The 27,402-nt window shown below is 47.7% G+C and overlaps 1 protein-coding gene across 1 annotated transcript; it reads left to right on the plus strand.

Annotated features, from left to right (window-relative positions):
- Positions 1-1,872: 1,872 nt before the first annotated feature.
- SPMAP2L (sperm microtubule associated protein 2 like) lies at positions 1,873-27,302 on the plus strand. Its single transcript, XM_019498163.2, has 8 exons — positions 1,873-1,901; positions 7,813-7,866; positions 10,647-10,775; positions 16,293-16,430; positions 20,007-20,127; positions 25,237-25,368; positions 26,042-26,217; positions 26,967-27,302. Exons 4-8 carry the CDS (start codon positions 16,351-16,353, stop codon positions 27,079-27,081), a joined length of 624 nt encoding a protein of 207 aa, XP_019353708.2. The 5' UTR covers positions 1,873-1,901; positions 7,813-7,866; positions 10,647-10,775; positions 16,293-16,350; the 3' UTR covers positions 27,082-27,302.
- The last annotated feature ends 100 nt before the right edge of the window (positions 27,303-27,402 follow it).

Below are 27,402 nucleotides of genomic sequence, written 5' to 3' on the forward strand. Positions count from 1 at the left end.
CCAGTCTTAGTTGCTTGCCTAAAGAAAGTGTGGGAACTCACTGAGCTCGAAATGACACTGAAGGAGATGACTCCTACTTTGCTCCTGGGGCTTCGGCTCACTGCTGGTTGGAGCCAGAGAGTAGCTCCTAAAGCAGCCTCCTTTTCAGGGAATGGGAAACTGAGTCTTGATCCCAGAAGCCCCTTTAGTCCAGCTGAAGATGGGTATCTCTTCTGTTAACCACTCCATGTGGGAGCTGAGGAGCCCCTCTTTCATGCTCCATGTTCACAGATACTTAACCCCCTGCCATGGACACTTGCTGGCCCACTCAGAGTCACTGGACACCCCAACCCCTCCCCCTAGTCACCACCGCAGCACCGTGCCCCTTTTTCCACCCTCCCCTCCCCTCCTCGCTCATTGCCAACAAGCTTCCCTTTCCCATTCAGGGGCAAGCCCAGTGCAGGGCTAGTACTGGTTTAATTATCAGGCTGAAAGGGCTCCTTGCTTCAGCATCTGGTTGGGATGTGACCAGGGATCCTGTGGAGTAAGAAAGCAACTGGCCTGGCTGGCCATGGGCTGGGCTGTCTGCCACACAAAAACTTGGACTGAAAGCAAGAAAGGGACAGGGCTATGATAATTCCTTGAGCGAGTGCTTGCCAGTCCCAGCAGGAGCTAAAACAGGTAGGGGCTGGCTCTCCCTTGCACCTCCTCAATGAGGCCCTTACAGGAGGGACAGCCGGTACCTGAGGTGGGGAACGTTCTCTCCTAGCCATTTCCAACTGGTAGCCATTGACTTCACAGAGCAGATGGAGAAGCTAACCCTCATGCATTAACTGAGCATGCCTGACGTGGAACAATTTGAAGCACAATACCAGGCTTTTTCCATTGTCTTTGTTCAAAGGAGCACCACACGTCTAGCAAGCCAGAGGCATGGAAGTTCTGATGCTTGTATACATTAATTAAACAAGGTATATTAAAGGGTGGCTCTACACCTTGCAAAAGTGAATCTCGGCACCGCCCTTCCCTGGGGATCTTACATGTTGCCTTGACATGCTCTTTTTTCCTGCTTTTCAGTTTTCCACTGGCCCTTCTCACATACCCTGTTGTCTGGAATGCATATTTAAAGGAAATTGGTATGAGTCCTCAGGAAAAAAAATGGATTAAAGGAATATGGAACAAGTGATGTAGCTTCAGTTGTAAAGACTCAAATGGTGGCCTTGAAAGAACAGTATAGCTAAAAGCAGGAATCATAAAAACTTACATCTGTGGGTTGGTTTTTTTGCTGCCATCATCAAAGAACATTATCCTCCACTAATTGGACAAGTATGACATCATTTGCCTTTATAACATGTATCATTTCACTTGGAATATTCCTGTTACCAAGCTGCACTGTTCCTAAAATGCAACTCATTTTCCACTTCATACAGCACAGTTTATGTAACTGTCATTCACCTAAAGCTCTTTGAAGTTGCAGTTAAAGGAGATAATAGACTCAACCAAGCAGGAACCTGTATGTTACCAGAACATCTAACGAAGATTTCCCACCAGTGTGCACACAGTTTAGAGAGATACCTCTGCCCTTTTTGTTACAACTGCCCTTTTTGTTACAACTGCTATACAGAGGGAATTGTAATGCTATATTTTGAGGGATAATGTGTATATTGTGCTTTCAGTATAGTTTCATTAAGGATTTATTAATGACTAGGAAGATATATAGAGATACAGGAGATGACTATAGCTTAAATAGCTGGACAAATTCATCTTCCCTTACCAATTGTTATATATAGAATGAATAAAGGCCCATTTTCTGCTTATGCAGATAAATGACAGCATAGACTGCAAATCATGTTGGGCTTTTAAAACCCACTTTATGTTTTTGTCTTCTTTACAGTTTCTTTGCACTGTTCATATTCAAGTTACAGGTAAGGAAACAAAACCCTGTGTAGTCATCTGGAAGTGTATTATGGGACAAAACACAGAGCCTGTGACTTCACGAATGGTTTGTCAGAGAATGGATTGCAGGCCTGAGCCTTTTGGGGTTTCATGTTAAATAGGAAAGAATATATTGTGAAAGCCAAAGTTAAAAATATCTGGGGGAAAATTACTTCTCAGCAAGAGTTGACAGCATTTAGCACTTTGCAAGAGGTTTTCAGCACCTTCAAACTGGGCCCTTTTGCTCTTAAGAGAAGCCATTAAACTAAAGTAATCACAGGCTCTCCTCCAAGTGTCTTTACATTCACTCCTAGCACACTCACTCTTCTGAGTAGATATGGTCCTGTTTGTCTCTCTATTGCCTGATGATGTCCCTTACTTTAGACCAGGGGTGGGCAAAATACAGCCCACAGGCCAGGTCAGGCTAGCCAGATCATTTTATCTGGCCCATGCTGCCCCTTAAAAACTTAGAAAATTAATATTTATCTGCTCCTGGCTGCCTGTCAAAGATGACAGGAAACAGGGACACTAGGACCCAGGGGAAACCAGCAGGACTCAGGAGCAAGGTTGCCTGGATGGTGTGGTCAGCCCCCCCTTCCCCCATCTGACCCTTGGTTGCCCCTGCAGTGCTCCATATGAGGCTGAGCCCTGCCCACTCCCACCCAGGGCACTGCACTCTGGCCCACACCTGCTGACAACACCACACTGGCCCCGGCCCCGGCCCTAGCCAGCACATACAGTGTTGCTGCTGTAGCCACCTAGCTACTGCTCAGCTCTTCCTGCCTCCAGTGGCTTCTCCTACTCCTGCTTTTTGCCATCACACACCCAGCCAGGTGGGGGCAAAGCTGCAGCCGGGCAGCTCCTGTCTCAGCATACAGGGCTCCAGGTCCCAGCTGCCTTCCATCCACTCTTCCCCCCTAGGCAGGGGCTGCCCAGCTTCCCCCTCTCCCCCACCCCCGGCTTGGCATATGGTGGGCAGGAGGAGTAGCCACTTTAGGTGCAGGGAGCCAAGCAGTATCTGGCTGGGAAGCTGTGTGCACTGACTGGGGCTGGGGCAGTGCCATCAGTGGGTGCGGGGCAGGTGTGGGTGGGAGCATGGCGTGGGTTGCCTTGGGCAGTAGTGGATGGGGCTCATCCCCATACAGAGCACCTCAGGGGCAGCTGCAGGCTGGATACAATCAATTGGCTGCTGAATCCAGACTGCTAGCTGTATTTTGCCCACTCCTGATTTAAACAAAGGTTTGCTCTCAGTGGACTTTTTCAAGGCAAACTATTTCAGATTCACATCTATCTACACACCCATGCTGGAAGGAGGGATGCCAATCAGGCTGTGAGATTTTTTGCTGTAAAGGCTCCCAATCAGGCTAAATGTTCTTATTCATTCTAAGAAGTCTTGTGATTGAAGACTTTATGCTCCTTCCACTTGCTTTTCCCAGGAAAAGGATCCTTGCTGAATGGGTGCTAGGTGGTTTGTGTTCCCATCTTAGAGGTCAATCTTACAGTGTACACATTGCAGGCTGCACAATTGATATAGTACATGCATATTTATATTATATGCAATATATATAGCAATATTGATACAATATATGACAGAATTATAACAGTTTATATTCTGTACAATTTCTAAAGAAAATACTGCATGACAAAGGAAATCCTCCTGCTCTCCCCTTCCTATTCACAGATGGGTTGGAACAGACAGGAAGAGTGTTAGCATGTGAGATGTGGGATTCAGGGATAAGAAGGAAGGATTTTATGCTGCATGGTCTATTTTATTCAATTCTTTCTCCATTTGCTTCAGTAAACAGAGAGGTTGCTGGCAAAGGATTTGACATCGAATCAAATTAAGACCTTGCAGATACAGTCAGACTGCTAAATCAATAGCTTATATCTCTTCAAGTGAATGGACATGCAGTCTGAGTATCTACAGCCTGGGGAAGCACCAGCAGAAGTACACCTATCCTCTTAACTCAGACACTCAATACACAGAAGCGGACAATGACATCTTACTCTGTTGAGAGTTCTTGAATCAATGAATATTCTGTATAAGCAGCATACCTTCTTCAGAATACATGCTCCTCATGTATGTGAAGCAGGCATTTTTTTGTGCTTAAATATCTAGCTCATTGTGGGTGCTAGCAGAAATAATAATAATAATAATAGGAAACCTTAAAGTGTAAGCAGCTTAGTATAAGACATGTGTCTCAATCTGTACAGAAGAAGCACTCTGTGAATAGTCTTTTTATAACTGAGTTGGTAACACGTGTGCTTCTATGTGTAACCCAGGTGTACCCAAGTACTGTGCTCCCCTCTCCAGATAGAAGGGATGGGTGGCAGGCAAGAGTGCTGCAAGAAGGATCTGCAATATATAGGCCAGATCCCTCTACTCCCTATAGAGGCAGGCCAGGACAAGAGATACTTAACTATGTCCAGATTTATTAATATATACAAGAATTAAGAGAATTGCTATTAATAAACACACATATATATATATATATATATACACACACACACACACATGGATATATGGATATATATATATGGATGCAAAATATATATATGCAAAATATGCAATATATACAACATGCAATATATTGTGGGTGCAATACCAACTAGAAAAGCTACACATTTATAACTCAGTGGGACCAGATGGACTCCATCCAAGAGTGCTGAAGGAGCTGGCTGAGGTCATTGCAAAACCCCTGGCAAAGCTCTTTCAGAATTCATGGCGCACAGGGGAAATCCCTAAGGACTGGAAGAGGGCCAACATTGTGCCCATCTTCAAGAAGGGGAAGAGGGAGGACCCAGGCAACTATAGGCCAATCAGTCTAACCTCTATCCCAGGGAAAATCCTGGAAAAGTTCATTAAAGAATCTATGTGCGATATGCTCGCGGAAGGTAAGATTCTGAATGACAGCCAGCATAGCTTTGTCACGGGTAGGTCTCATCTTACCAATCTCGTCTCCTTCTATGAACAGGTCTCTCACCACCTGGACATGGGAGACAAGGTAGACGTTATATACCTAGACTTCCAAAAGGCTTTGGATCTAGAATCCCATGATATCCTTGTGGGAAAACTGGAAGATTGTGGGCTCAGCTTCGACAGTTCAGTAGGTGGGAAATTGGCTACAGGATAGGACCCAGAGAGTTCTCATGAATGGTTCTGTGTCATCCTGGCGCGAAGTGGCCAGTGGTGTCCCTCAGGGGTCTGTGCTTGGACTGGTGGTTTTCAACATCTTTATCAATCATTTGGGTGGGGGAGTGAAAAGCTCAGTGGCCAAGTTCGCGGACAACGCCAAGCTATGGGGCAGTGTGATTACGTCAGAAGATAGGTTGCAGATACAGGTGGACCTGGACAGGCTCAAGAGTTGGGCAGACTGGAACCAGATAAATTTTAACACTTACAAATGTAAGATGCTCCATCTGGGGGTAAACAACCCTCAACATACATACAGGCTCAGTATATAATACTAATATATGAAGTTAAAATGTCCATGAAATATAAGGTGCAGTGTCACAGACTAGGAGGCTCTTTCCCACAAAATATAAGACACCTCAACAGCTGGTTAGCTCAAGCTTCCCTGGGGATAAATTGCTTGATTTGCACCATGGCCAAAAGGGACCTAGGGGTAATGATTGACCGTCGCATGAATATGAGCTGTCAGTGTGAGGCGGTGGTCAGCAGGGCAAACAACACGCTGGCATGCATTAACCGATGCATCTTGTGTAAAACTAAGGAAGTGATACTCCTGCTGTGCTCAGCACTGGTGAGACTGCAGTTGGAGTACTGCATCCAGTTCTGTGTGCCGCACTTCAATAAGGATGTGGAAAAACTTGAGAGGGTCCAGAAAAGAGCCATCCATATGATCAGGACATACGAGGAAAGGCTGAGGGACCTGGGCCTCTAGCCTAAAGAAGAGAAGGTTGAGAGGGGAATTGATAGCAGCTTACCGCTATATCTGAGGAGTGCATCAGGACCTCAATGAACAACAGTTCTTTAGGGCACCCGTGGGGAAGACCAGGACCAATGGATACAAACTCCTGGACGGCCACTTCAGGCTTAATACCAGGAAAAACTCCTTCGCAGTCAGGGTGCCCAGACTGTGGAATAAACTCCCTCCAGAGATGGTGCAGTCATCTACCGTGGTGGTTTTCAAGAGGAGACTGGACAGTCACCTCGCTGGGATCACTTGACCCTGGTTGTCTTCCTGCCTAGAGCTGGGGGGGCTGGACCTGATGATCTGTGAGGTCCCTTCCAGCCCCTATCTACCTATCTATCTATATACATACACATAGATATACAGATATATAATTATCATATAATACTATGTCCTACATATAAAGGCTGAAAGATTACACCCCTCCAGGTAGCCCCAAACAATGTGTTGATGAACAGTGGATTTAGAATAGACAACAGGAAAATGCAGGTGAGCATGTATAAATACAATTAAATAGCACTCAAAGTGCAAATATACATAGGGAGAATATATATAACCATCAAGGGTCCCAGCAGTGTCCCTTAAGGAGTTTAAACTTTAACACTCTATAAACTACTAATATTAATACTAATATACAAAGTTAAAATGTCCACGAAATATAAGGCGCAGTGTCACAGACTAGGAGGCACTTTCCCACAAAATATAAGACACCTCAACAACTGGTTAGCTCAAGCTTCCCTGGGGATAAATTGCCTCACAGCTGGGGTAGCTCCCCTCCCCTGTGGGAATCCCTTCCTCAACAACTCATGACGCCAGGGCCTGGATGAGTGGGTCTTGTCCCCTTGGCCAAGTTGCTCCTCACATGCATGGCCTCCCAGGCCACTGGCTCCCTTGGGCTGGCAGCCACAGGTGGCCCTGTGCACCGTCATGTGCACTGAGGGCTCTGCCTCCTGCTGGGGGTTGGAGGCCCAGGCCGCCTCATGCGGCGCTGGGCTCAATCCGTCTCCTGGACCCTCTGTGCAGCATCGCCTGCACCAAGTTCCCTGGCCGCTTGCCAGGCATCGTAGACCCGAGCCACCTTAGGCTGCTCCCAGGGTCTTGAGCTTCATGCACTGCTGCGTGTACTGAGGTCCCAGCCGGTTGCCAGGGGTTGCAGACCTGAGTCACCTTGTGCAGCTCCCAGGGTCTGAGCTCTGTGCACAGAGCCGTGCGCTGACACTGTGTTCCCTGCGGCGGAGTTGGGGACGCAACCACTTGCCACTCCTGCTTGCGAAGAGGCATCTCAGACTCTTCAGGGCACTGGTTCTGCCCTCTGACCAGTTCACACCAGCTCTTCTTAGCCTGTCCTCTTCTCCGTCCCTCGACGGGTCTCCCTCGTGCTGGGCAGGCAGCTCCTTTTATTCACTCCAGAGGCTCTGCCCCAGAGTGTTGTTGGACCTGTATCGGTAAGTCCACCACATATGTAGTACTTATTTTGTTTCCAGTTGTGTTGGCTAGGAGAATCTTTTACCTTCTAGTCTTTGAGGTTGAATGTCACATTATTAAAATAAGAAAAAGGGCTGTCACCACTTTCCACCTTCCATATTGAACTGCTCCTGCAATGAGTCAGAATCCTGCATCTGTGTCCCCACAATCTTGTCCAAAAGAGAAGACTACTGTAGCACAAAACTTAGTTTATGAGTTCACTGGAGAATTAAACCAGCTGAAATGCTGGCCTGGTAGGGAGATACCTCTGACTTAAAAGCAAATTCTGAGAAGGGTCATGGCCCAGAACCAGTGACTAGTCAGACATCACATGAAAAATGATGTCAATGTTCTTTTTTCATCATGGCCTCACAATGAAAGTCTTTTAGAGAGAGGCTTGAGGATTCTATAGGGTACAATATGCAATCATATGCGCTCTCTGCTTGTTTTAATAATCTCTGCAAGTTTAACTCGTCTTTTAATTTTTATTTTCATTTTCCAGGATCCGAGAACTTGCAAAACCAAAGCCAAAAGTAGCTTGGGAGAACTACTGTAGGTAAGGCTGTATGGGAACTGGACTCAGTGGCTCAGGTGGCCCCTTCCAGATGTATGTTCCTATGCTTTTAAATTCTGGCTGGATGGTCAGCCCCAGACAAGGCGTGAGTTCTAGCAGCTGCCGTTGCAGCAGGCCTTTGCTCTGGGAACAAGTGTCTATTATAAGAGTGCCTGTATACATGTGGGATGCCAGCTCCACGCTTTCTAATTAGAGTGCATCGGAACAGACTTGATTAATTGAGTCTGCTGGAGTATTCCATGTCCCCACATTTCAAAATATCAGTGGAGGTGCATTAACTAAAGCTTGTCAAATGAGCTTTAGTAAAAGTGTCCCCACCACCACTTTGAACCATTGGATGCTGAATACATGAGATGCTGCAGGCGTTTTAATTAGAGCAGCTCCTGAGAACCATTCTAATTAACCCCCCTCCCCCACATCCCAGAGCATGTGTATAGATGCCCATAATGTAAAGCAGTTGTAATAAGGATGTCCTGAGGTGCCTTACTCATTAATTCAGGACTCACAAAGCTGAGGGTTTTAATATTCACATTGCTCTGGGTCTGTTGTCTGTGTTTTGAGCCCTCCAAGGAAAGGAATTACATTTCACTCCAGAAACTGCCTGAGCCCATCAGTGGAACAAGTACAGTGCCCCACATTGGTCTAGTGAATTTGACACTTCTGTGAAGCACCTCCACCTTAGGTAGGGCATTTCCTCCCACTGGGCATGTCTACACATTCATGAATGTATCTTTGTTACTTCTCATTTAATTCACTACTTGCTTAATGAAGTACTAACTAAATGCACAGTAACTAGACTTACTCTACAGTAGCACCAGCGCATGATTATTTTGTGATGCTTACTGTGCATTAGCCTAATAACACTGCACAGCAGGCTATTAGCAGTTTTTAATCACCACACTACTGCACAGTATTATTGCGCTAATGTGCAGTAAATGCCTCATGTAGATGCACCCACTGAGGCAATTCTGAGCAGTGAAGGTACCTGGAAATGCTCTCCCTTGCAATGCCACTGCCAATCCCAGTCCTACTGAAATCATGGAATGAACAGCAGAATTGCAAGTTCCAGCAGAGGAGCCTCCCTTAGTTGTAATCACAGATATTGGGCCTAACAGTGTATGTGCTAACTCCTTCCTCACGATCGCCTGTGGTTTATGTGGCATGGCCCCCTGCAGCACCCCAAAGAGCAGAAGTGCGTATGCAATGCTGCATACCCATTTTGTTGGAGTTTGTAAGACTGGAATCTCGTTATTAGATCAGAGCCTCTGAACAACAAACATGACCTTGCTGAGAGGACCAGGGAATTGCTGTTCATTTAAGCATGTTGTTGTTGTTAATGATGATGATAAACAAAGCGCCTGGGCGGGCTTCAACACATAGCAGAACGTGCTCCCGGGGCCCTTTAGGCGTAGCATTATCTTGTAAAACGGAGTACTGGTATCATCGTTTTAACAATGAACAGGAAAAAAAACAGCCCAATAACATAAGGACAAAGGAGAATTTAATGAAATGAAAAGGTTGGAAATTCAACACCTATCAGAGGAAATGCTTTTCTCCTAATGTTTGATTAAATTGTGACACTTGTTGCCATGGGAAGCTGTTGGGATCAAGAACTTAAGAACATTTTGGAAGGGTTGTGGTATCCATGTGGATAACAAGGAGATCCAGTATTAGCATAACTGACAGGGATAGAGAAATCTGAGTGGTAACAAGGACAGAGAAATCTGGGTAGTGTTAACTTTTGTGCTTCAGGGGTTCAGCCAGTCTCTTCCCAACTGAGTGACACCACGTCAGCCTGCCAGCAGGGTCTGACCCCTCTCTGTGCTGATACTAAAGTTAAGATGCTGGATGTAATGGGGCTCTGACCTGACCCAGCCTATTAACTCCTGGGTTCCAAAGTAATAAGGAGCAGAGGTTCCCCAAGCCAGAATCAAAACCAGAACATGATTTCCTACTTACAAGGAGAGACACCAGCCTGGACTCAGATTCCCTGATCCCAAATCCTCTCAGTTTACAAGAAGATTGCACCTTTAATAGAACAATAAAGAAAAACTCCCCTGGCCAAGAGCTTAGAACAGATTCCTGGGTGATGGTAATCCGCCCCCTACAGTCCAGTCCAGAGGTTTTTGCTCTGTTTTTATCTTGCCAATACTCTGCCAAAACTCAACTGTGTTTTTCCCACGATGGTGAGCTGACTTCACCCCCTGACTGGGGAAGAGAGCGGAGCATGGCTTTCCTTATACCACTGTGTGGTGAATAGATTAAGAGTCAACCACAGCAGCTGTGGTCAAGGTCAGATTAAAATGACGCCAGGCCTTTAGCTCAAAGTGCCTAAACCTCAATCTAGCCCTGCCTGTGGTCAGGATTACTTACCAGCTCTGTAGCAGTGGCTGTTAGAGGACTGCTGGGCTGGTTATACATTTTGCAGCTCTTGTTTATGCAGGCCAGCCCCTGCTCCCCTGCCCAGTTTGGTTGGTTAGGAAGATGGCAAGGGGCAGATGTTTGTGTCCCATCTGCTAAAAGCATGCATAAACACCAGGAGACAGAAGATAGTCCCCACTGAGGCTGGTCATGGGCAGATTTTGGGATGGGGTTTCAGACTCCAGTCCCTAGGATAAGGCAGTGATGTGAGATGCATGAGTACATCTTGCTCTTTGGTTGCTGTCTCTGTTTGGAGAGCATCAATGGGGAGTTGCCGGTCCCAGCTTAGAGACCATCTAACTTTGTGTTCTGTACCCTTTTTTGTTCCCTGCTTTTAACAGTAGGCTAGACTGGGGAAACCAGGAGACAATCTGGCCCCTCTCCTTGAGTGCTTTGGCTACTCGTCCATCTCCAAGACTTACAGCTCTGGCCAAACCCAAGAAGAATTTTGATGGAAAACTCCAGCGCAGGTTGGTCATATTCAGGCGGGCTCTTTCTTCTGTTTGAAAACCAACCCTGGTCAATGAGACAGCTTGTGGTCAGTTCATTACATGTTATTTAACACAAATAAAGGTGCAGCAGCTGTGCAAAGATGAACCCATGCTGTGGCACAGGCTTCTGCAATTTTCCACTACAATCACAAACCTCAATGAACAGCTTCCATCTAAGATCAGCTTAGGAGAGCGCCTAGTGAGAGGGCAGTTCTGTGATGTCAGGGTCTCTGCAAGTTTGCTGGGTGAAAAGGTGCATTAGCAATGCAAAGCATTATTATCCATTGCTGCTATTATTATTAATAATGCCTCTAACCATAATGTTGTTTCCCACTGTTGACCACCTGGCCTCACTCATCACATTTGAAAATATTGGTGCTTCATAATTGGGTCTCATACAGAACATATTTTTGTTTGCAATCCTTGGAACAGGTTGATTTCCAAAAAGGGAATCTTGAGAAAGTTAAAAATTGTAGTTAAATGTTATTTTTAAGCTCAGTCTGAAAACTGGCAGGCAGCAGCAGAACTGAGTCGAAGTGAGCTGTAGCTGATGGGCTGCCAGAAAGGTGTGACTCACGGACCGGGCAGCTGTTGTTGCTGGAAAAGTCCTTTGTCTCATTAGAATTCCAGGTTTGATACTGGGTGCATTCTACTGCCAGATTTGATTGCAGTTTCCAAGCACAGCAGTACATTTCCTTGTGCACTTGGCTTATATTGTTTCAAAGTGACATTCTTTATGCTTGGAAATAGGAGCGTCCAACATATATAGATATATAGGAGTGCAAATGTGTGCACGTGCACATAACTGTGGGTGTACATGCTGGGATATATCATGCCCACCCCAGTGTTTGGGTGTGGTATATCTGGCTCTTGAGTGACCAGTCAATACAGAGAACACAAGAATTGGTAACCCAAACAGCTACAGAAATCATCCTTTATCTTGAGTGATTTGTAGCTTTGGAGCAGAAGGCTGTGTGTTGTGTGGCATTCAGTGCTGGAGGTGGTATCGGTAATATACGTGGCTCTGGATGGTTACCCTAGGCTCCAAGTTACCGCAGGAAAATCCAGTGCAAGTTACATTGGAGTAGGTATGTGTCTGCTCCCATCCCAGGTTAGCAGCTTGCTATAGGCAAACAGGCTATTAGTAGGGACCTACTTAATTTAGGATTCTCTGCAAAATCTGTGAAATCAACAGCAACCCCCCCAAAAAAAACCTTAATAAAAATAAAATGCTTAAATGCCAGTGATCCCTGATGCTGGGAGGGGATGGCACCAGCTGGCAGGTGGCACAAAGGGCAGCAGTCAAAATGGCTGCTGCCCCCTCATCCATCCTCCTCCGCTGGGGCAGGGATGCCACAAAATGACCATGGGATGAGAACTTTACATTGCAATGAACCCACGAAAATAGGTAAGTCCCCCCCACGATTTAGGTAGACCCCTTAGCTATTAGTGGTTCCCCTGCCATCTAGTGGTGAAGAACTGTTGTAGTGTCTATGGCTTGCAGCTAACCCAAAGAGCTGGTCCTCTCTGCAGGACTGGTGTAACTTAAAATGAAGTACAAGAACAATGAAAGTTACTCCATTGCTAAGGTGTTGTGTGTCCAGGCCCTTTAGGATTTGAGACCTCAGGAAACTGGACTGTTGTGTGCCAGAGGTGGAGAACAGGAGAGCCTTGGGCATCAGTAATGCCTCAGGCCCCTGCAATGGCCAGGAGTTAATTTGGTGCAATATATCCAGAGAGCCCATGCAAATGAGCACCATGCCTTGCTGCAGAGGAAGGTGAAGACCCTCTAAAGTTTCTGCAAGCTGAACTGGCAAAAGATGCCTCCCCAGGATAAAAGCCACTGTTTATTTGTTGGGGGCACACTGTCAAGTGTGAGAAGGAGGAAGTCCCATGTTTAAGCACTCTGTCCTTCATCAGAGTGAAGCCCTCTTTCTGCGTGAGACCCCAGGTTGAAGGGCTGCTGCCCAGCACATGAGATCCTGGTCAGTATGCTGGGATAGCTATGTTATGATGACTTAGCCTACAGTGAAAACCCTCAGGCTGCAGTGAGGGAAACTGAATGATCTATGTCACCTCTTTAATCGAAGAAAATGCAGTGGAAAGAGATGACGTGTGAGTTCGACTAAAAAGCAGAGCTAGGTCTATGCTGCACAGGCCCAAGTCTGGATCAGATTCCAAGCCTGAGTCAGCCAAACATGGATGGAAGATTCTGGGTGGGCCCGAAGATGGATGCAGGCCGTAGAGTACACAGCTTGGTCTGTGTTTAAAATTAAACATCCTCAGAGTTGGCAAAGATCCTGGAACCCAGAATTAGAACAGGGTGTTAAGCATTTAGTTATACACTTGCTGTTGCACGTTGCTGCTAAAGGTCTAGGGTGCAGGTATATATTTGCAGAGCAGCAGTTCCCAGCTGAGAGTTTGTGATCCCAAGCAAAAGTCCTGATGTCATGAGTGAGGTCACTCACCTTAGAAAGTTCCCAGATTCCCTGACTCCCCCATTAACTGGGATCAGGGTACCTCTGCTGCTTATCACCAGTAAACTGCCACTGTGCCCTCAGTAAACCCCGTAGGATTGCTATTTAGCCATGTTTTGTTCAGGAGCAAAATGCCGCAGGTTAGCTCTCACCATGTAAGCACAAGGACAGTATCCACTGAAAGCTGAGGTATGGTAAATCCCTGCTCCCTGTAAATCCTGGGCACAGGAAGAGCAGTAATAGTATATATGGGGGTCACATAAAATTATCCCCTACCATAGGTAGGATGTTGCCTGGAGGAGGTTTGAGAACTGCTTGTGGAGAGAAAGATGAGCAGTCAACAGGATAGTCCTGCTTCATTGGATCTGTATGCATGTGTGTCCTTAGGGTGTGCTATGAATGTTCATTATCATTAACCCTGATACTACCTCACTGTCCCGTGGAGTCTTGCCTGGGTCTTGAGGGCAGTAGACAAAGGGCAAAGAGATTCTCTTAGACTGGAGGTCTTGACAGGCCTCTTCCAACCAGGAGTCCAGGTGGTCTGCCTTGAGAAAACCTTTGCCATGTCTGGATAGGGCTTTGGCAGGCTGTCCTACACAAGGCAGGGCAGGATTGTTGCAGTTCATAGAAGTTATAAAAATTATAGTGAAGTAGGGCTGGAAGGTACCTCCAGAGGATATCTACTCTAGTCCACCCCCCTGCCTGAGGCAGGATCGTTCCATCTAAATCATTCTATACAACTCATAATCTAAACGCTTCATAAAACTACCATTGACCTTGACACAACACAACACCTCAACCTGCCACAGGTAAAGCAGGGGAACCACAGCAGCCAGTGTCCTGCTTTTATAAAATGTTGTTAATATATACTCAAAAGATCTGAGGTAGTGGGCCCTGCACCCACTAGACAGGAAGGCAACTCCCCCTGGCTCCCAAGCCACAGTCCATACCAATCTGGCCATGGGGTAAAATTCCTTCTTGATCCCAAATACGATGATCGGTCTGTCCCTGAGTGGAGGAGCAAGCCCTTCTAGCCAGGATCCTCTGTCTTTAAGTCCCAGCAGGGGCACTGTCACACTCAGAGTTCTGAAATTCCAGTGAAAAATACTGTCTGCATTTTAAAGTTTAGCAACAGCAATGAGAACAAAACTAACAACACAATGAATTTTTTGGGGAATGTTTTTCTGACAGTTTTTCCAGGCATGAGCAGAGTATAAAGACCATGACAGGCAGCACTGTACCTAGACTCCTGGTGGCCCCGGGGGAACTTTTAGTATCAGGTCCCCCCTTTGCCAGAGATAATGATAATAATAATTGGATATTGGAAAAAAAATTACCATTTTTGGGCCCCCTTTCTGTCTGGGCCCTGGGTGGCCGCCCAGTTCACCCATGCCTGTGACCATGTCTGCTCACAGGTCTGCATTTATAAAACATCTGTCTGGTGGGCTCATCCTTGCTCACTGAGAAAGAGAGAAAGCTGTTGAGCAAAAAGATCCTGGGATTCCTCTTGGCTTCTGAGGAGAAGACAAGGAGCTAGACAGACATCCTTCAACAAATAATCAGCCCTGTGCGAACTATCCCTAGGTTCCACACACAGCCTTCTTTCACATGCAAGGAGACTGTAATGCAATATGAGTAAACAGTTGACTGCAGAGCCTTTCATTGGCATACTGTATCATGAGTGATGATCTGGATGGGAGCCAGTTATCCAAATGAGGGCATGAAAATGAGAGCACATGTTGGTCCAAGGAATGTAGTTGGGAGGCAAACAATTAGCTTACCACAACCAAACTGACATTGCTGGTCTGCAGTTGGAAGACAGGTCCTTACATGCATTAGCATGAGGCAGTGTTACTTGCATCTTCTTCAAATGGAGGTTTGATCCAAAACTTTAGGCAAGCCTAAAATGCCCACTTTGAGGTGTAGATGAATGATTATGATCTGCAAGTATTATTATGGAGGAAACGAGTGGCAATAACTCTTCAGTGTTGATCAGAAAAAAACAACAGGTGCTCCTTCCTTCATAGCTTCTGGTTCCACTGGAAAATGGCCAAGGCCAAGAGACAACCTGGACATTCAGTAATGGAGTTCATGCTTGTGGGAGGAGGGTGGTGCTACCCTCTGCAAGTACAAGTATGCAAGCCTATGTCCTATAGCAACTCCAAAAAGCTAAGAGCCCCTAAGAAGCCATATTAGCTACCAGAATGGAAGCAAATACATATGATGCTCAGTAACCAGAATAAGCATTGGGGAAGTCATGATAGTACATTCCAGTGGCAGACTTCCTTGTCTAATTAATACAAAGTGTTCATTTGCATACAGAAAACAAGCTGTTTATGTAAAATAAACCTAAATGGGTAGAGTGTGTGGAGTGTGAATCACTGGAGGGGATGGAGAAAGGCTTTGGGAATCTGTCTAATTACATCTCTGTCAGTAAATATTACGTGACTCTGGCAACTCTTTTTACATTTAATTTTCCCCATCTGTATTGTGAGTTGGGATTCTTGCATTTACTCAGCTGCCAAGGGTGACCTGCCTCAATTCATGTTTGTAAAGTGCTTTTGAGGTCCTAAAATGAAAGGCACGATAGTAGTGCCAAATGTAATTGAAGAATTATAACCAAGAGGATTCTAATTAGCAGGCTCCACAAATAAACAACATAGGTACCATAAGGTTTGTGTTGCAAAACAGTTTCTTCAAATTGTCCAGGGAAAGGATGGCATTTTCTATGCTAGATGCAGTGTTGTGCTTATTTAGATACACATATGCACACTGTGTCCACAAAACTCTTTATATAGGCCAGTAAGTGCTTGTGGACTCAGGTCAGGTAATCCCCATGTGCAAATACCCACTGGTTGTATAGTTAACCCAGTTTGTGTTCACAAATGTGGACTGTTCCCTTTGTGTGTATGTGGGGGGGAGGGCTGTTGTCTGACCATACATGCCTATTGTCATCATTTCAGTGGCGATTGTACTCATGCTGCATCTCATCATTAATGCTTTCATGGTATTCTCACAGGCCCCTTTTTCTGTACAGCTGTGGTCGGGAATCAGAGATATGGGAGCGCCCACCCCTAATGAATCTTGGGTTTCCATCTGATCGGATACTGAAGTTAGCAGAACCTAAAAAATTTCAGCTGGCTTACCTGCAGAAAAGGTAAAACTCCAGATCATTCATACTAAGTAGGTTAAGTGAGTTTTCAGCAGTAGCATTGCTCTAAAACAGTAAGTGCCAGAAGATAAGGGGCAAAACTAGCAAAAGAAAATTGGTTCTTGAAGAGGGGTCTGTGTAACCCCTGCTGGTGGCCTGTGAAAAGCTGGTAGGTCTCACAGGGTAGGCTCTGCTCTTTCTTTCCAGTAGCCAAATTACATTAAAAGAAGCCAAGCATCCATCAGACACTCTGCTGACATTATTATGCCATGCAAGCAGATGTGACTCTGGATGGGATGTGAAATGTGAAAATCTGCATTTGGCTCTCCCCATTCAAGGGATGGGCCAATAACATAAGGATAAATAGGAGAGTGGGTAAAGGGGGCGGGGGTGCCAGAATGGACTGGGGAGGGGTGCCTCACCTTCTAGTCCCCAGTTCCACCTGTACTTTCTAGTTCCAGCAAGCAATGCCAGTGCAGCAGTGTGTCACAGAACACAGGCCATTCTGGGAAAAGTAGTTCTGGAGCAGCAGTGGAGTTCACTGCTGGTGGTTGGAGATTTCACCCCAGTTTTTTGCTGCCAAAATCAGGAGTTTTTTTGCCCACCTGACAGGTGCCTGCAGCAAAAAAAAAGGAGGCAACGTCTCTGTTCAGCAGCAGCAAACTTCAGCTGCTGCTTCTGCATGCTGCCTACTGCCGAAGCCTCCAGAGGCAGAAGATACAGGGGAAGGGGGAGGAAGGACTGCCCCAGGCTAGTTATGCCTTTGGCATGAGAACCCCCTCCCCAACAGCAGAACCTCACATAAAGGAATTTTTTCAGTGCAAAACACATGGTTTATTTGGAATGAATAAGAAATATGAATATGTGAGACAACGATTTCCCATCAGCACTTACATATTTAATGGCAAGAGTAGATGGAATGCTGGGTCAAGTTTGAACTTGCAGTTCTAATTGAAAATGCTCTCCCTGGAGCTGGCCTTTTGTGCTGAAAGGAAGCCTCTGAAGGATTTCCCCTGCAAAGTGCAGGACTGCCAGGCTTAACAAGTCTTTCCTACAGAAAGATGGAAAGGCCAAACTGCAAACCATCTGCTGGGCACAAAAAGAAAGGCCATCTGCACTGTGGTTTCAAAAGGAAACAGGTGCAAGTCATACTGGTTGTGTGCAGTCGAAAGCAGATGGCAGTTCACCAGCCACACAATGGATCAATAAGTTTGCAGCACCAGGCAGAGCACTGAGTGAACCTTTACATGGGATTTTCACAGGATTCAGAGGAAGTAGGTGCCTGAATTCCACTGAAGACCCATGGGATTTCATGGATTACCCAGAGAAGTTGTAGACTCTCCATCCTTGGAGGTTTTTAAGACCCAGATAGCCAAAACCTTGGTGGGGATGATCTAGTTGGGGATGGTCCTGCTTTGAGCAGGGGGCTGGACTAGGTGACCTCCTGAGGCCCCTTCCAACCCTCATTTTCTATAATTCTATGATTCTATGATTTGGGAACCTAACTTTGAAAATTTGAGCCTTAAGTCTGAAGAAATGCAATGCATTTATTTAACCCAGTATTGGAAGATACTTTCTTAGCAGCTTTTACTTTTGCTTCTTCACTGCATGAAAATGCTTCTCTCTCCTGCCTTCTGCTAAAAAGTTTTCCTAGTCATTTATCCTGAAACTTGAACTGGGGAATGAACTCTGACTTCTTTGGACATGTTTTTCTCCCTGGCTTTGCTGCTGGACCATAGTTTAATAACTGTGAAATCTACAGTCACTCCCTGCATATGCATGCTTGGACTGTGTGACTCCACATGTGCTTGGTGCTCTGTTATGTGGTTGCCAGCCCGTGACAGAAAGGCTTCCCCTCCTAGAAGTTGCACAGGGTAGAGGATGAGCATGAGGCAACATATCTTCCCCTTATCATCTGAGCACTTCCTTTTAGTTCCATGGCTCTTTCTTTGGATTTCACTCTGGTAATCACTCTGTGTACCTTGTGGGGGGCACCTCTTAATTCCCTTATTTCATGTGTTCCAGCTTCCACTGGAATAATGTACCAAAGTACCTGAACCTTCTCCAAGTGAACTATACCATGCTCCTGCTGCAGGCTGATGGCTTTGAAATGTGTGTGTGTGTGTGTGTGAAATGACGGAAGGTTTAGCAGCTTCAGTAACAAATAGTCCATAACTTTGCTTCCCTATTCTGTCATCTGGGCTAGTTTTATTTCACAGGAATGATGCAGCCTGAGTGTGGTATGTGGATCTCAAAGACCAAGTCTCATGTCTGCCTCCCATAGCTGGTAGGTTGTCTCCCAGAGCCTTGAGGGAAGCAGGAGTTAACCCCAAAAATAAATGTTGCACTCAGATCTCATGCCAGTGATTGTATCCAGGCACAGACAGGACATCAGTTAATACATGGGATTCTTCAAGGACCCCTGTAGGGAGTCAAACATACACCCTGTCATTCAATAGTGCACTGGGTCTCTGACACCCAGCAATTAAGATTAATACTCTCTAGTCTAGGGGTGGCCAACCTGTTGCATGAGTGCCAAAAGTGACATGGGTGGCCTCTGTGTATGGCATGTGGCAGATCAGGGAGGAGACAGGCAGCACAATAGCAGATAGGGCAGGCACAGAAAGCACATCAGGAGATTGCATAAGTAGCACAGAGGAGGGAGCAGACAACAGAGCAGCAGGGGATCAGAGGGGCATGCGGGGAGGGTGCAAGGCTAATTTGTGGCAAGACACTCAAATATTTGGCTTCCACTGCTCTCAACCATTCAGAGCCCAAATTGCCCCTAGCCCCACCCAGCCTCTCCCCAAGGCAACTGGTATTTGGGCATGGTCTGAGCTGGGAGGTGAACCCAGGTCTCTGCAGTGCTTCCTGGTGTCCAACCCATGGTCCTCAGGCTGGGCGGAGGCTATGTCTGTGCCCTGAGTCAGCTCCCTGGGGTGAACCCCAGCCCCTGGTCCAGGCTGCATTTCCCTGCTCCCTCCAGAAAAAGCACCATGTGCTTTCTGTTAACAGGTGTGACCTCCCTGGAGCCCCACTCCTAGGCTAGCCACTCAGCTCAGAGCCCACAAGACCAGCTGCAGCCAATCCTCTGCCCCCATGTGGACAGGGTGGAACTTCTGCTCTGGAGTGGCATTCCTCCCTGCCAATAGGGAGGCAGCTGACAGCAGGGGGCTGGGAGGTGGGATCCCCTCCCTATCCTGTGGCTACACTACCCTGGCACCAACTGCCCTTCCCTCCTAGTTCTTGTTGGGTGATGTGAGGTGCGGTGGGGCTGGCCTTGCATACTGCAGCCATGCTTTGCATTAGGCAATGGCTCCCTCCGGCAGCCATCCCCTGGTGAGGCTTGGATCCACTCCCTAATGTACAGGACCTGAGTATGCAACTTTGTTTACACCAGATGTAAAATGATGGGTGTGCAGACCGGCTTCAGGGCTTGTTGTTATGGCAGTGCCACCACAATCCTTGCAAACAACTTCTCCCATAACCGCAGGAGGGTGGCTCATTTGCACCAGACAAAGAGACTGACTCTGGAAACAGCCTCAAGATGTAGCTGTGTTGCCTGATTGTGTTTCCCTGTAGGGCTCGCAATTCCCCAGAGTGGCCTGTGACACCAGCTGCGCTCACCTGTGAGGCTTCCCAGAGGGTGCTAGACCTTGCACACCCAAAATCCATGCATCCAGACTTCATTCAAGCCAGAGAGGTAATGGCTGTGTCAGACTGGGGAGGGGGAACATGGCACTTCTGCCTGGTCCTGCTTCTAGCAACACATGAGCTGGGGTTGTTGTGACACAGATGCAGTCACATATAGTGTACACACTGCGCCTTACAGCTTGGTGGCTCTGCTAATTCAGTAGGTGGCACAAGGTCTTCATATAATAATAACCAAATGAAGAAAGCTGTGTCAGTCTTGTCAGGGCTGTTGAGTCATGCTGGCTGCAGCCATGTAAAAGGCAGCTATTTTTGGTACACGGAGGGGCCTTGATGGATCAGTCTTTCTGCATGTTCTCACTGTTTGCCACAGCCATGGCAGGAGAGAGCTGGGCTGTGGGAGGGGTGGAAAGCAGACCAGCCTAAGCAGCCAAAAATAAAGAACCAAGCCAGAGAAACAGGTGGCATTGGAGGCTGAATCGAGCTGGGTGAGTGGAATGAGCCAAGTGGTAGGTGGGAATTCCACCTCCGGCACTGCTAGGAAGTTCAGACCTGATTTGGAGTTTGTAAGCCAGGACCACATCTGTGAGCCCATGGCAGGGGGAGCTGGCTACTAGCATTTCCCTGTATTGTTTATGGTGCTTTCTAGAGCACCTCTTTCTTTCAGGCTAGTCATTAGGCTGTGGCAAACAGTGGAAAGGCTCAGGTAGTAACTGGAATGATGTGAGGGGGAGTCTGTCCCTGCACAGGGGAGTAGAAGGGTTCCCTCTGCTGCCAGGATCCCAGGGTGAAAATCTGTGGCCTCTATCTCCTAAGAGAGGGAGAACACTCTTGTCACCCTTACAGTTTATGATGGTCATGAGAAAAGCATTAGTCCCATTCTGATACATAGGCTTCTGCCTTGTGGGAGCTGTCAACCACACCTGATTTTTCTTTTAGAAAAGTACCCTTTTGTCCAGGGGCAGATCTAGGCTTTAATAAAGGGATGAGACACATCATCCCTTAGACCATGAAGTGGGATGGGGGCACAGTGTGGTTGGAGCCCCTGAGCCAGTGGGGGATGCTGAGGGTGGGACAGGGGGGTACAGGATGGAAGGACCTGCCCCCTGCTGCTGCTGTCCTTGGCTGGCCAGGGTACATATGGGAGCCGCACTGCCACTCTTCTTAGCTCGGGACCAGATGGGATCTAGGAAGCAGCTGGGCAGGGTTCATTCTTCCTGTGTCTGTTCTTGCTCACCCCCTGTGTCCTTTGGGGGCTGGCAGTAGATGCTGGAAGGAGGACACTGCTTTCCCTTATCCCATGGCTGTCCCTGGCCAGGTCTTGCACACCATGCAGTTGCTTCCTGAAATCTGGCTAGAGCGGGGCAGGAGTGGCTCTGGGCTTCCCCTATGCCTGCGCCAGCCAGGGACAGTGATAGTGGGGTGAGGGGGGAGAGGGAGGATTTCCTCTTCTTGCACCTTCTTCTGGGTAGTAGGGACAATGGGGGAGGGGGAGCAGGGAGCAGGTGCAGGAAGAGGAAACCTGCCTGCTGTTGCTGCTGTCCCCAGCCAAGCTTGGCACCCCGTGTAGCCATTCACTGATGCTCTGGGGCTCCCCTCATACCCAGGACAGCTGTGGTAGTGGGCGGGCCACGTGCTCCTGTGTCTACTTCCTGCTCAAACCCCTGGTGTCCCCTGCCAGCCCAGGGGCTCCAGCTGCAGGGTGCTGGGCTTGAGTGAAGCCAGCAGTGGTGGAAGCAGGGTACAACAGCACTACTGCACCCCCTGGGATCTGCCTTAGCTTTTGTCTGTTTGTTCTTCATGGATACATAAGGATTTGCATTTAACAAATATGGGCTTTGACTCAGCCGCAAGAAGGATATATTGCAGCCTTCAGAGAGAAACCTGTCCTGCATGTTGCTTATGTAGCTAGTTCTCCCCTGTGCAACTGTCTGTAGCTCAATCATGATTTTCATTTGTGCTGTATCCTTTAGCCAAAGCTGGGGGAGATGAAGAAGCACACAAGCACAGAAATCTGTTCACCACAGAAATCTGGACTGAGAGGACAAGTCTATACGGTGCAAGGCAGTGCTGTGCTGAGACATGTCATGTTTCTTCTAGCTCCCAAGCTTAAAGTAGGCTAGCCTCACTTGCATGGTGCTGCGGGCAGACAGATTAACCCTGCTTAGCCTGGTGGATTAACCAGGGTGCCATGGTGTGCTAACATGACTATCCTGTCTGCAGTTCCAGAGCCAGAAGATGCTCAGGTAGTATGGCCTGCCCCAGCACAGAACTGCCCAGATGGTCAGCTCAGCTGCAGTGCTAAAAAAGTTGGTGTAACTACCCCTTGGGTGCTTTCAGCACTCTGTGACCAGCATGTGACAGATATATTATTTTAATAAACAAAAAAATAAAAGAACAATGGATGCATTCTAGGAAGACAATGATTTTGTCTCCTTAGTGACTTCCATTGTGTCAGGGTCAGGCCAGAGTGGGGGCGTGGTATCTGGCTTGTGTCTAGCTTGTATTTTTGGTGCAGGATTGTGCCTACTTTATTCCAGCTGCCAAGGCCAGAGGATGGTGTAACAGGGAGCCAGTTGCTGGGCAAGTAAATAAGTGGGTGAGATAAAACATGCTAGCCAGACAGCAGGCAGTAGGGAGGCAGAAAGGAGCCACTAATTACTCCATAATCAAGAAGGCTATCACTTAGGGCTGGGAAGAGTGAGATAAGGGCTTGCTCAGAAGCAAAGGAGGTGCAGAGGAACAGAAAGCAGAGCATTGCACAGCTGTGTGAGAAAGCCCTGTGAAGGAACAGAGCCCTCTGGCAAGGAGGGGAAAGAGAGTCAGTGTGCTGAGGCACCCTGGTAAGGGGTTGGACTTTTGGGAGCCAGGTAGTTAGAAGCCCAGGTTGGGTTACCCAGGTCAGCTTCATACTAGACTAGCTAGTTTTACTGCTGGCTGTAGGACTGCCCAAACCAGAGCTGTACGAATTAGACACAGTGTACCTTTTTTCTCTTGCTCCCTGAGGTGGGATATATTGCATTAAGGCAGGGGCCAGACTGGAAAAGGGAGGATTGGAGGTCCCAGTAGTGCTGGTGGGGCACAGAAAGGCTTGAGCCCACTGGGGCGTGGACCCAAGCTGCAGAAATAGCTAGAGGAGGCAGGAACCAGGGTGAGAGACCCCACGCCTGAGAGTATCAGAGACCAGGCCAGGGCCCACTGCCTGAGAGAGACAAGACCTGAAGATAAAAGGGACTGAAGAAGCAAGAGATTGGACTTGGGGCTGACAGCCCATAGAAAAGATGGAGTATTGACACTTGACATTGCTCTGTAGGGACAGTCAGAGGCCATGAATACAACCTTTAAGGCATTGAGAGTTAAAATAAGAAGAGAGTGGTAGGACCTAGACTCGTGAGTCCTCTGGGGTTCTGGGCAGCCTTCTGAGCATTTTTCAGAAACAGCAAAGGTGTGGCAGACAAGTGAGGGAGGAGGGGACCAGGGAGTCAGGAGTGGAGGACCAGAGGAGGGTGTTAATAATAATACACCCAACCTTATCCTGCTACAGACAGTGCTTGGCTGAGATGAGAGATCCTACTCTCTGTGTTCCTAGAAATAACTTGGATGACAAACAAAGATGACTAAAATATTCATGGCCTAAAATGGGCTGATCTCTGGCTGGTCTTGTAAAATTCTCCTTGCTAAATTTTGGAACAGGTTTTCCTGTGCTTTCTCCAGGCTGCCTCTCACACTTGGGAGAGGATCCCCTCACACCCCAAAGCCACCTCCTTGTCCTCTTTTATGGCCCTCCTTGGCAGCAATGCCTTCAGGAAACTTGACAGCCATGGAGCTGCTGGGTGCCAAGAGCACTGCCCTCGCTGCTGGCCAGGATTTGTGCTGACTGCCCTGTCAGCAGGGTCAATGCAGTCTTCTCAGCAGCATGCCCCATACTCTCACTTCAGATACCCCTTGTGTGTGCATCAACCTCCAACCCCCTTCCTCCTCAACCCTGTGGCCCAGGCCTACAGGGAGGAAAAGCAGCCCTCCCAGCCATAGGAATGGGAGCAGTGCTTGCAGCTGGGAGCCTGCTGAAACCTGTGGGGAGGCTGGGAAAGCTTGGGTGCTGAGGGACAGGGGCAGGACAAAGGATTCAGAGCCAGGGGAAAGGGCAGTGCTGGGCTGAAGCATGTGGGGTTGAAAGCTGTGAGGGTCCCAGGTCATGGGGACTAGGGCTGTTGGGTGAAGGGCCTGGCAGGCAGTGAGGGCAGAGCATGAGCTTGGGGTCAGGGCTTGCAGTAGGGCCATATGGTAAGAGAGCGCAGGGATGTGCTGGGGTCCCCTGAGGCCTTGTGGGCCTGCTGCTGCACTTTCCCAGGCTCTGGGAATTTTGGCTGCAGTCCGGAGGCAACACAGCTTGTCATTATCTATGCTGTGCTCTGTTTGCTATTCCCCCTCTCTCCCCTCTCCCTTTCCAGTTTAACCCTCAGGTCCCCAACATTTCCTTGGATGTCTTCTGCTGAGCATGTTAGCTGACTGGAGTGTACATCCTCCAACCCCACAACATGCAAAAACACCCTTTTTCTCTTCTGTTTCCCGCCTCTATGTTCATCTCCCAGACCTGCTGCTCTGGGGCAGCCTGCAGCTGAACACTGTGAATATGCCACAGTGAACAATGCTGTTGGTTCTTCCTTTCCATGGCCAGCAGTTCCTCCTGCCTGATGGTGCAGTTGCTCCACGGTGTCCTCCTCCCCTCTACTGCTTCCCAGAGATGACCAGGTGACCCAAAGAACCCCAAATGGCATCCAGTTCTCACAGGTTTGGATTTTTAAAGACTTCCTGGAACACGAGGTGCATTGAATTGTACTTCTCTACCACATGAGTACCCTGAGAGTCTCTCATGATGTTATCTGCAGGGTTCAGGGAAGCTCTGGGCTTTCCTTTACCTTTAGTGCTGGGCCCTTGGAATTAGGTACCAAACTCCCTGCCTAGGCCCCTTCAGTGAAAATTTGCTTGATTATCAGACCAATTACCCCGAATCCAGGGGAGCTGCAGGTGCCCTGCAGACTCCTCAGGCCGTCAAGTGATCATTTGTAGATGCCTCAGCTGAAGACAGCCCTGTGTTTGCCAATGTTGGCCCCTTACCCTATCGCCCATGCCTGAGTGCTGGCTTGCTCACTCTCCATAGGCTGAAACACATGTTACAGACACTGCGAAGACAGCTAGAGTGTCCCAAAGAATAAAGCACCTTGCACAGCCTCGGGTTCAGAAGGACTCATGGTGCTATGATCGGGGCCATCCTGAAGCTGTCATCTGGCCGGTAAGGCACCATGGCAACATTCCCTTGATATGTGATGGCCTTCTCAGATGTGCCACCCTTCCTTCTGAAGGGCCTCCTCTCTTCACTTTGCCTTGGACTGCAAATTACAATGAGCACATACAGACTGCACACAAGCTCCTGTGTCATGGTATTCTTGCCATCTAGTACACATGGAGCCAGCTGCATCTGGGCAAGAAGTCCATGGAGGAGTGCACCCCTTGACCAGCTTGGAGCTGCCCTGGGCATAATGTACAGTGTTCAGATATGTGGGGATGGGCAATACATGACAGCACAACAGACAGACAAAAGGTCTCTGGGGTGTGGTAGCCAGTGAACTGGCTGGATGAGGGCAGAGCTGGACAGCTGCCCACCATACAGATCCTCCTACTTATAGTCCCTTACTTTTCACCTCTGGATCCCTGCCCTTAGCTCTGCACAGGGCTGTCCTTAAAGCCCCTGGGGGACAACAGCTAGAGCAGCATGCTTCATCCAGTGGCACATCTCACCATGAGCACATGCCCTTGCTGCTGCCCCAGCTGCCTTTGCCATCCCAAAATTCTCAGTCCAGCACATTGCTGGCTGAGGGGCACAGCAGCGTGCTCACTCCACCATAATGGAGATGCGGACATTCCTGGGATGCAGCCTATGGGAGCTCTCTGGATTCCTCACCCAGGTGTCCAAGTCTGCTCAGCAAGCCACGGCCAACTCTAGAACATCAGAACTGGCGAAAGCGAAACAGGTGTCTCCCAAGTATCTGCCAGTCCGGGATGCTGAATGGCCAGTGTCAAAAGCAGCTAAGCACACCGCTGCGACTCCTAGGACTGTGGAGCTGTCGAAGCCTTCCAAGAAGTATGTGCTCCCCTGGGAGGGCTTGTAGGGGCCATGAAGGGAAGAAATGACAGGCTGTCCAGTGGTGGCAGATGTGCTCAGAGAGTTTGTGTTGCCCATCTTTCCTGTGCTTCATTGGCTGTTTCTAGGACCATGTCATATCAAATCTGAGTCAATTCTGTAGAAACTCCATAGCTAGTTGCACTATTGAACAGCTGCCAGTCCATCTCAGAGGTGCATTCATTTCTGTACTGGAAAAAGGGGGTTGTGTGTGTGTGTATTTGAAAAGTGTTTTGAGATGGAAAGTGTGATCTATAAAGAAGAATATGGGAAGCCACCATGAAATGAGTGACTTTGGCACACTAGTTAACCTTGAAAAAAAAAGTGAATGCTTCCTACAATGCCCCCTGTCTCTTTATTTTGTCAAATGTAGTTGAGTTTTAATAATCTCTGGCAATGCATCACAGGACACGAGGGAATGTTCTGAGGTATATTTTGCAATAATGATGAATGCTTAATACCATGGGAATGCCCAAGAGCATCCACTGTGAAATCCCAGCTGGAAGATGAGGGGAGGCCACTGAGGGTTTGTGTAGAATATAAGACATGCAGTCTGGTGAGGTTCCCCTGGGAGCGTAAGGTATAATTGTTTTAGCTCTATTTTCAGAACCTAGTCTCTAGTTGTTAAAACAATCAGCAGTTTCCAGAAATCTTTCAGCTCCAGTTCATCCCTTTAACTTGTCTCCTCCTCTGTTTTTTCTTCATTCCAGGCCCCCTATGAATATTGCTCAGCTCAATCCAGATGCGTTTACAGTAAAGGAGTCTGCCAAGAAGGCATTTTGTTCCAGTCGAATTCTAGAGCTCGCCCGCCCCATTGCACGCTGAACCTTTGGACTCCAAATGGCACTACCCTTCCTTAACACCTAAGAGACTTGTGGCTTTCCCACAAGTTGGTCCCTTCCCCAGTGTGTTTGATTATAGGCTGTAGGTAGAATGTAGACTTGGCAGGAGGGTATGTGAACAAGAACGAGGGAAAACTCCTCTAGCAGCTCAACTGCTGCTTTTAAATCCTTCCCAAATCCTCAATAAAACTGTGTGCAGAATAAGATCAGAGTAACTTTTTTGCATTATTAGGGCTGTGGTAAGTTCCTCTATAGGGAGCATCTTTTCTTCTTGCACCTGCTGAGCAATGTTTCTGGATCTACC

The sequence above is a fragment of the Alligator mississippiensis genome, chromosome 2, assembly GCF_030867095.1.
Source record: "Alligator mississippiensis isolate rAllMis1 chromosome 2, rAllMis1, whole genome shotgun sequence".
NCBI classification, from domain to species: domain Eukaryota; kingdom Metazoa; phylum Chordata; order Crocodylia; family Alligatoridae; genus Alligator; species Alligator mississippiensis.

Excerpts from the sequence above, each read along its gene's own strand:
- SPMAP2L (XM_019498163.2), top strand. The coding sequence starts at position 16,351 with ATGAATCTTGGGTTTCCATCTGATCGGATACTGAAGTTAGCAGAACCT. Across the intron at positions 20,128-25,236 it reads ACTTCATTCAAGCCAGAGAG|GCTGAAACACATGTTACAGA; the intron begins GTAATGGCTGTG and ends CACTCTCCATAG. Across the intron at positions 25,369-26,041 it reads CTGAAGCTGTCATCTGGCCG|GTGTCCAAGTCTGCTCAGCA; the intron begins GTAAGGCACCAT and ends TTCCTCACCCAG.